The 9,648-nt window shown below is 34.5% G+C and overlaps 1 protein-coding gene across 1 annotated transcript; it reads left to right on the top strand.

Annotated features, from left to right (window-relative positions):
- The first annotated feature begins 6,113 nt into the window (after positions 1 to 6,113).
- Positions 6,114 to 9,648, top strand: LOC149588912 (protein Wnt-8b-like). The gene is made up of 6 exons (XM_089861993.1): positions 6,114 to 7,082; positions 8,087 to 8,120; positions 8,193 to 8,322; positions 8,454 to 8,579; positions 8,649 to 8,791; positions 8,851 to 9,648. Exons 1-6 carry the CDS (start codon positions 7,030 to 7,032, stop codon positions 9,355 to 9,357), a joined length of 993 nt encoding a protein of 330 aa, XP_089718119.1. The 5' UTR covers positions 6,114 to 7,029; the 3' UTR covers positions 9,358 to 9,648.

Genomic DNA, 9,648 nt, shown 5'->3' with positions numbered 1-9,648 from the left:
TTAAATTAGCGTATGAATTAAAGTAGAGACGAAAGAATATAAATTGTATATTCTTAATTTAATTTTTATTTTTAATCAATATGTTCACGAAAGACGTGTTTTTTATCTTACTACGCCGCAACGATCATTTATATAGATTTCATATTAAATTTTCATGGAGTGATGCTAAATTATAATTTAACAAATTAACCTTAGATGGCACATAAAACATAAATGTGTAGACTAACTTTTTCTAAAGAGAAAATACCTCTATAATTAAAATTCTAATTAATTGGCATTGTTTACTAATTGAAAATGGTAATTGATTTTAATTATTTTACTGCTAATTAGTAAAAAATGCCAATTAATTAGAATATTAAGTAGCTAACTAATTAATTAGCGCAGCTCTGGTTATTTGATACTTACGCTGTCTTTTTCACCTTAATTAGACAAGAAATTAATAAAAAATTTGTAATTGTAATTAATTAGATGGAAAAAGAATTACTAATTTCTAATTGAATTTGATTAGTTTCTATATCTAATTGCTAATTGGCTCTTTAATTAGTTCCTGAATATTAATCTAATTGCTTATTGGATAATTGATTAGTTCATAAATATTCATCTAATTGCTTTATTGACTAAATAATTAGTTCATAAACATTAAACTAATTGGTAAGCGGCTAATTATTAATTTCATAAATATTTATCTAAATGCTAATTGGCTAATTAATTAGTTCATAAATATTAATATAATTGCTAATTGTTCAATTAATTAGTTCATAAATATTAATATAATTGCTAATTGTTCAATTAATTAGTTCATAAATATTAATCTAAATGCTAATTGTTCAGAGAATTAGTTCATAAATATTTATCTAATTGCTTATTATAATTTAATTAGTTGCCAGCTAATTAGAACGGCTCAGGTGCCAGTTTCCACGTTATCAGAGTTTTTCCAGGATATCAGAGTTTTTCCACGATATCAGAGTTTTTCCATGATATCAGAGTTTTTCCAGGATATCAGAGTTTTTCCAGGATATCAGAGTTTTTCCAGGATATCAGAGTTTTTCCACGATATCAGAGTTTTTCCACGTTATCAGAGTTTTTCCAGGATATCAGAGTTTTTCCAGGATATCAGAGTTTTTCCACGATATCAGAGTTTTTCCACGATATCAGAGTTTTTCCACGATATCAGAGTTTTTCCACGATATCAGAGTTTTTCCAGGATATCAGAGTTTTTCCAGGATATCAGAGTTTTTCCAGGATATCAGAGTTTTTCCACGATATCAGAGTTTTTCCACGATATCAGAGTTTTTCCACGTTATCAGAGTTTTTCCACGATATCAGAGTTTTTCCAGGATATCAGAGTTTTTCCAGGATATCAGAGTTTTTCCACGATATCAGAGTTTTTCCACGATATCAGAGTTTTTCCACGATATCAGAGTTTTTCCACGATATCAGAGTTTTTCCAGGATATCAGAGTTTTTCCAGGATATCAGAGTTTTTCCAGGATATCAGAGTTTTTCCAGGATATCAGAGTTTTTCCAGGATATCAGAGTTTTTCCAGGATATCAGAGTTTTTCCAGGATATCAGAGTTTTTCCAGGATATCAGAGTTTTTCCACGTTATCAGAGTTTTTCCACGATATCAGAGTTTTTCCAGGATATCAGAGTTTTTCCACGATATCAGAGTTTTTCCACGATATCAGAGTTTTTCCACGATATCAGAGTTTTTCCACGATATCAGAGTTTTTCCACGATATCAGAGTTTTTCCACCATATCAGAGTTTTTTCACATTATTACCAGAGCTGGGCCATATAATTAGTTAGCTAATTAAAATTCTAATTAATTGGCATTTTTTACTAAATGAAAATGGTAATTGAATTTTATTTGTTTTTATTTCAAATCGGAGAAACAGATTAATTGAAAATCAATTGGCTAATTAGCCAAAACTAAATCTAATTTTTTTTTAATTAGATAATAACCCTTCCGACGAATACCGAAATAAATATAATTACTTCCCAATTAGCAGTAAAACAATTAAAGTTAAATTACCATTTTCAATTAGTAAAAAATGCCAATTAATTAGAATATTAAGTAGCTAACTAATTAATTAGCGCAGCTCTGGTTATTTGATACTTACGCTGTCTTTTTCACCTTAATTAGACAAGAAATTAATAAAAAATTTGTAATTGTAATTAATTAGATGGAAAAAGAATTACTAATTTCTAATTGAATTTGATTAGTTTCTATATCTAATTGCTAATTGGCTCTTTAATTAGTTCCTGAATATTAATCTAATTGCTTATTGGATAATTGATTAGTTCATAAATATTCATCTAATTGCTTTATTGACTAAATAATTAGTTCATAAACATTAAACTAATTGGTAAGCGGCTAATTATTAATTTCATAAATATTTATCTAAATGCTAATTGGCTAATTAATTAGTTCATAAATATTAATATAATTGCTAATTGTTCAATTAATTAGTTCATAAATATTAATATAATTGCTAATTGTTCAATTAATTAGTTCATAAATATTAATCTAAATGCTAATTGTTCAGAGAATTAGTTCATAAATATTTATCTAATTGCTTATTATAATTTAATTAGTTGCCAGCTAATTAGAACGGCTCAGGTGCCAGTTTCCACGTTATCAGAGTTTTTCCACGTTATCAGAGTTTTTCCACGATATCAGAGTTTTTCCAGGATATCAGAGTTTTTCCAGGATATCAGAGTTTTTCCACGATATCAGAGTTTTTCCACGATATCAGAGTTTTTCCAGGATATCAGAGTTTTTCCACCATATCAGAGTTTTTTCACATTATTACCAGAGCTGGGCCATATAATTAGTTAGCTAATTAAAATTCTAATTAATTGGCATTTTTTACTAAATGAAAATGGTAATTGAATTTTATTTGTTTTTATTTCAAATCGGAGAAACAGATTAATTGAAAATCAATTGGCTAATTAGCCAAAACTAAATCTAATTAGTTTTTAATTAGATAATAACCCTTCCGACGAATACCGAAATAAATATAATTACTTCGCAATTAGCAGTAAAAGAATTAAAGTTAAATTACCATTTTCAATTAGTAAAAAATGCCAATTAATTAGAATATTAAGTAGCTAACTAATTAATTAGCGCAGCTCTGGTTATTTGATACTTACGCTGTCTTTTTCACCTTAATTAGACAAGAAATTAATAAAAAATTTGTAATTGTAATTAATTAGTTTGAAAACGAATTACTAATTTCTAATTGAATTTAATTAGTTTCTATGTCTAATGTCTAATGTCTAATGGCTAATTGGCTAATTATTTATATCATAAATATTAATCTAATTGCTAATTGGCTAATTAATTCATAAATGTTAATCTAATTGCTAATTGGTTAATTAATTCATAAATGTTAATCTAATTGCTAATTGGTTAATTAATTCATAAATATTAACAAAATGGCTAATTGGCTAATTAAGTCATGAATATTAATCTAATTGCTAATTGGCTTATTAATTCATAAATATTAACATAATTGCTAATTGGCTAATTAATTAGTTCATAAATGTTAATCTGATTGCTAATTGGCTAATTAATTCGTTCATAAATATTAATCTGATTGCTAATTGGCTATTTAATTAGTTCATAAATGTTAATCTGATTGCTAATTGGCTATTTAATTAGTTCATAAATGTTAATCTGATTGCTAATTGGCTATTTATTTAGTTCATAAAAATGTATCTAATTGCTAATTATAATTTAATTAGTTGCCAGCTAATTAGCACAGCTCTGTGAAGAATGGTGTTGACTAATCCCAAATTCGCTGCCCCCATCCCTTCCCTCGATGCTATGCTAGAGAGGGCTCGGATTTATAGTGGAAGGGGGCGTTTTCCAGTCCCTTTATAGTTCCAGTGGTCATTTTCAGCCATTAGCTGTTTCTCTTACAAATGGGAAAATTTCGGAGTACGAGTCGCACCTAAATCGGAGGTTTGAGAAATATAATCGCGAGGTGGCGAATGTGTCGCCCTTCTTCAGTATTGCTACGCAAGAGAGGTGTGTCCCAAACCCCGCTTTTGATTACTTCCTAGGCTAATTTAATGTACTTCTGCCTTACGCTTATAATTAGTAGGAAAATAGATAAAAAAAAATTTTTTTTTTGGATTTCACTTAATTTTAATTCTTTACCCCTTTAATGATTTATTAACCTTCAGTATTTCAGGACTTACAAAATAAGGTTTGATAAATAAATCTATGCCATAAGTAAAAATATTGCTGACACGTAAACTTTAATCGAAAACAAGCCATGTATTTGCGAAGTTGTATATACTGCCCACGCCTTTCGCCAGTCCCGGAAGATAAAATTGAGAAAAAAGCAAACTTTCTTGGCGTAAAAAAATGTTCAACGAAGACAAAGTATTTCGAATTCCCTATTCAAAGTCCGAAAAAATAAAGAAATCTATTTTCTCATGTTACTGCTTCGCTGAATTTTGCAACTGATCAAAATTTATAAGGTCTCTGTAATCAAAAAAGAAGTTTATTGTCTTCGTTTACCTTTGAAAGGGTTTCAAATTGGCGCCAAACTGTAGCAGCAGCGCGCCAATTAACTCTCCTTCCAGACTTTCAAAGATGTCGTTTACTACAATCAAAAGAAAGTGTTCTTTCCGTTTTGAGGTCTAGCCTACATAAATTTATTACACGTGTCATTTAGCCTGACGCCATTTGAACTCTGACCGTAAAAAGAGTTTATTATACGCGTCACCAATTGATAGTGCCTGGACAAGTGTTGCCAGCCATTTGTGAGGAGTGTAATTCAACCGCTATCTACAATAGATTGAAAAGCTTGTAGTTCTGATCGATTCAGTGATTATTCGGGTCCAACTGAGACGCTCTTACAAATTACTGGCAACCCCGGAGCGCTGTTAAAGTTAAGAAACGAGAGAGGAAATTTCTTTATCCCCTTTCGCGCACGCTATTTATACGTCGAGACTATGGGTACACTCCTTCCTTCTCACGTCCATTAAGGATGCTCGCTATGGCTCCGAGATGATCCCGCAGAGATTTTATCGCAGACACTATACTAAACTAGAACTGGGTCTTAAGAGAGAGAGGGTTGATCATGGAGGAATTGCGAGGAGACCCATATCCACAATTCAAAAGCGAATTTTAGAAGAAATAGAACGTTGCCAAGTTTATGTTAGTGGATAGAACATTGGTGCGGCGCTGTTAAAGACTTAATACAGACTAAATAGGAAGATGCGTTGCAAAATTAACCTAGTGTAGTCAATTCTCGAACCACCTCGAGCTGCAAGTCTCTCAGTAGCATTACGAAGTATAAGTAGTGTCACACTTATGGAACCTATCACTTATAAACTTATGATACCACCTAGTTTCTTCTAATAATTCTCCAGTAGTTTCTACTCCAATTTCTTCCTTCTTGAGTCTGACTTACGTTAGGAGGGGCTCGCCATAAAGGCGATGGCAGGGAAAGTTCTATTAGCACCCACTTGTCTGTTTCTAAATAGAAAGGATTCGACCGGAACAAAGCCATCCATTACTTAAGGAGACACACACGTTATGGTCAAATATACTAAATGATGTAAAGTGAATCCTTCTTTAGCTTATACAGTGTTGATCTATACGCCTTAGCTGTGGTCTTATTTAGTTTCTTTCGGGACTAGGTCGTTAAACTTCTCGGATAAAGAGATGTCTGCGGCTATCTCGTACCTTCTTAATATTTCCATAGAATATCCAACGGAAGCTACGGATCGAGAGACGCGTAAATAAGTTCCTGAATGGAAAATTCAGCATCCTATCGCCTGTTAGCGGCTCTCATCCTCTGAAAAATATAATCCGTTTATCTGATTCACCCATCGCTTAATAGTAGGAGTAGGTAATACCAATCAAAGTTCACTAATCGAAGTAAGAACCGCTTACATAAATGGATAGCGTTCTCACCGCCTTTTTACTTCTCTTTGAAGTTTCAGAACTCTTGAATATGTAATAGCCCTATTTCTTCATTTTCCAACGATACTGAATACTTCGGGTTGGAATAATTAGATCATTGGTAATCGAGCCAATTAGTAGATAAACAAGCGTCTCTCTATCGAGCCAGTTCTTAACACTAGTAAGTGTTACGGAGAAATTCTTTCAGTATCATGGCATAGCCCTATACTTCTTCACTTAGTAAATTCTTTGGGTTATAACAATCGAGTCTCGAGAAATATATCGTGAAGAGTCTGTCTTGCCAATGTATCTTATTGATTGAGGAAGGCGTGCGTGGGACGATGGAGAAGATTACTCCCGCTTATGAACTTCTTAGGGTGAATGTAGTAAAAGCGGCGCTAAATGGGCATCTAATCATACGTGTATGCGTGCGTTTGGTGTCTGGGTATCACCCCGTACATGGGAAACATTAATTTCGGATCAGCGCGTCAACGTTATCAGTTGTCCCTAAGGTGCTTACGAGTTTCTTAGCCAGTGGCTCGTCTACCGGGAGCCAGCCTGGCGATACTGTCCCGTCTTAGCGTCCGGATGTATATCGTTTCTTTTTCTCACAAGTCTTCGATTTCCCTCCTTTTTGTACAAATTCTTCCGGAGCGGACGGTGTAAAGGAGACGGACCCAGCGGCTCTCACCGAGCTTTTCATCCCATTGTAGTTATTAGTTTGGAGTAAATGGCCCCCCTTTGGCTATTTAAGTCTCTTTCGATTGGTCCCGGCTTAGAAATAGGGGCGGAATGAGAAGCGTAAGCCTATTTTTCGTGGCAGTTCATAAACGGAACATCCAGTGATCACCGCGGTATCAGTTATCACTCTGGAAGCGGACGAGACTTTGAAGAACTCTCGCTCCTAAGTTTCATCCATCGGATTAGTTCCCTATTAACTTTGATTCCCTGGTATCCGAGTCGTGCTGAATTAGATAGATCACGAGTTGGGTGGTCTGAGAATACGTATAACTTACGACGTACGCGTTACGAAGGCGCGAATATAAAAAATTATTGGTCGGTTTCGTATAAACATTGATTCCTAAAAAAAAAAGTGTTCTCACGATGCTCTCTAACATTTTCGGATTGATATTGAGTGCGGTAGCGGTTCGAAGTTGGTGAGTGATGATTTTATGTATTTTTTATGAGACTGATTAGAAGTCATTTTACGGAATTGCAAAATCTAAATAGCCAATTTGTAGAGGGTGTTCCAAAAAGCGTGATAAATAGGACCGAAATATAGTGAGGTCTACGGGTTCATCCGAGTAGAAAATTTCCCATGACATTGTCCACAAGAGACAATTTTAGAATTAGATTTATGCAAAGAAAAATTTCCAACATTCATTTGGCGCTAAATAATCGTGCATGCACTGGCGAAGTTATTTCTCTAATGCGAACGTAAACTTATTCACAATACCCACAAATTGCCTTAAGTTAGGTGAGAAATAAATGCGTATTGCGTAGAGTCATGGAGGGATGAAAGATTTCTAACAATGAGAGAAAACCCAAATTCTTGGAATCCTTGTCACGTCTTTCGGAGCGATTTATCAACCGCAACTTTCAGAGTAATTGGGACCTCACAGAGAAAAATGCCCAAATTACCCCTGGGATTTAGTTGTACTATATGTATGGTATAGTTGTAAAAGTGTCATTTATATTCTTGAATGGAATTGGAGCTCCATTACAAGAAGTACTCCGTTGGTCAATATTTGTCCGTGTTGTAAAGAACGAGGCTAGATTTTTTTCAGAGGCTCTCTGTTACTTTAAGTAACGTACTTTCCGGAATAATATATTTTAGTATAACAGTAAACCATACAATAAGGTATATTGGACCATTTTTCTTTAAAATGAGGTCACATTGTGAAAAACACGACCCTTATTTTTGCAAAGATTCATTTCGAATTTGTCTGAAACCATTCAATGTAAAGTATAGCCTTAGAAAGGTTATATTACGCGTGTAAAGAAACTATATATTCATCCCTAGTAAGATCGCAACCGTATATACAACCCATTGTAGGCGTTTGAAAGTGGTGTTTTGAAGTTTGAACCGATACCAGCTGTGTAGGGTTGTTTTCGGTATTATTGTCGTGAGAACTTTAACATTTGGAATCTCTTTCTATAGGTCCCTGACTAACCTTCTAATGACGGGTCCCAGGGTAAGGATAAAATTAATGGACACGTCTCTTAATCATTTCAATACCTATTCTTAACGTGTTTTCTATAAATAGGCTAGTATGGCCATAGGTGACAGCGTGGCTTTGGGAGTTCGAAATGCCATGGAGGAATGCAAGTATCAGTTTCAATGGGACAGATGGAATTGCGACCTGGATCCTTTCGACACCATTAAAAGTCAAAAAAGTATGTAGAAATAAGTCTTTTGGCTTTAATTTTAGGACAATTCAGACCGAATTTGAGTTAGAACTGTCCCAAACTTAGATAAGATCTAATAACAAGGGTTTATAAACTTATGATTCGTTTTTATTTACAAGTAACACGAGAGATGGCTTATATCCACGCCATAGTTAGCGCTGGTATCATGCACACCGTCACTCGAAACTGCACAAACGGTGACTTTGATTACTGCGGTTGCGACGATAGTTTGCACGGAACAATCGGTAAGTTAGAATCGTGGCAAAATTTCAAAACTGTAAATAATTTAATTGTTTTTATTAATATTACTTCAGGACCAGATGGTTGGCCATGGGGAGGTTGTAGCGAAAAGACAGATTTCGGAGAGCAGACATCCGCGGATTTTTTGGACAATCACGAAACGGGTCGAGACAAAATGGCGCTGGCGAAGTTGCACAACGTCCAAATTGGAAGATTGGTAAGTACGCTTAAAGATAAATTGGGTTTATTTCGATTACATCTCCTTTTTCATGGCAGGCGGTCAAGAAGACAATGGAGAGAGTTTGCAAGTGCCACGGAGTTTCGGGAAGCTGCGCCACTAGAACTTGCCTGATGAAACTAGCGGACTTCCGGACCGTGGGAACTTTTCTGAAAGAGGCTTATTTTAAAGCTGAGAAAATGGAAGCGAACAACAGAGCGCAAGACGACAAGAAAAAAGCGGTGAACGAAACCAGACTTCTTTACACCGACGATTCCCCCAATTATTGCTTCGCCAACATGACGCGAGTTCAAGGTAGTGGCTCCTCCGAAGAGGGAATGGTGACATCCATCGGAACAGTTGGTCGACGATGTTCCCGTCGCAAGGACAAACAAGTTAGCAAAGAAGAGAGACAAAGCTGCAAGCATTTGTGCAAAAGGTGCGGATTGAACGTTAGGAAAAGGACAGTGTTTGAATCCACTAGCTGCGATTGTAAGTTCGTATGGTGTTGCGAGGTCAAGTGCAAGATATGCAGGAAAAGAATAACGGAATTTATTTGCACCTAATTACTATTAAAATAACTAATAATTAGTTATCTGATAATATAGTGCCATAGAATGACTTAAACCGACGCTAAGCCTCTAAGCCCATCTTTTGATAATCCACGAAAACTTTATGAAAGGCTTAAAATCACAGAGACTAAAAGAATTTAAATATTGTTGCATTATAGAAAAATGTTCAGAAACATGCTTCGTAAATATTTCTTATCACGTGTAATTTTAAACCTCACAATCATTATTTATTAAATATCATATTTTTGTAATAAAAAATAATCCCCTTATTAAAATTCAGCCAAA

Source organism: Phalangium opilio, unplaced genomic scaffold (genome assembly GCF_054372755.1).
Source record: "Phalangium opilio isolate 3A_F unplaced genomic scaffold, DU_Popi_V2 ptg000528l_1, whole genome shotgun sequence".
Classification (NCBI taxonomy): Eukaryota; Metazoa; Arthropoda; class Arachnida; order Opiliones; family Phalangiidae; genus Phalangium; species Phalangium opilio.
Note: the sequence above shows the minus strand (reverse complement) of the source record. Positions and strands in the feature narration are given on the sequence as shown.

What these genes read in the sequence shown, in the direction of transcription:
- LOC149588912 (XM_089861993.1), top strand. Translation starts at nt 7,030, where the DNA reads ATGCTCTCTAACATTTTCGGATTGATATTGAGTGCGGTAGCGGTTCGA. An exon ending in TTCTAATGACGGGTCCCAGG is followed by an intron (nt 8,121 to 8,192) that starts GTAAGGATAAAA and finishes TTCTATAAATAG; the next exon opens with GCTAGTATGGCCATAGGTGA. An exon ending in TAGTTTGCACGGAACAATCG is followed by an intron (nt 8,580 to 8,648) that starts GTAAGTTAGAAT and finishes ATATTACTTCAG; the next exon opens with GACCAGATGGTTGGCCATGG.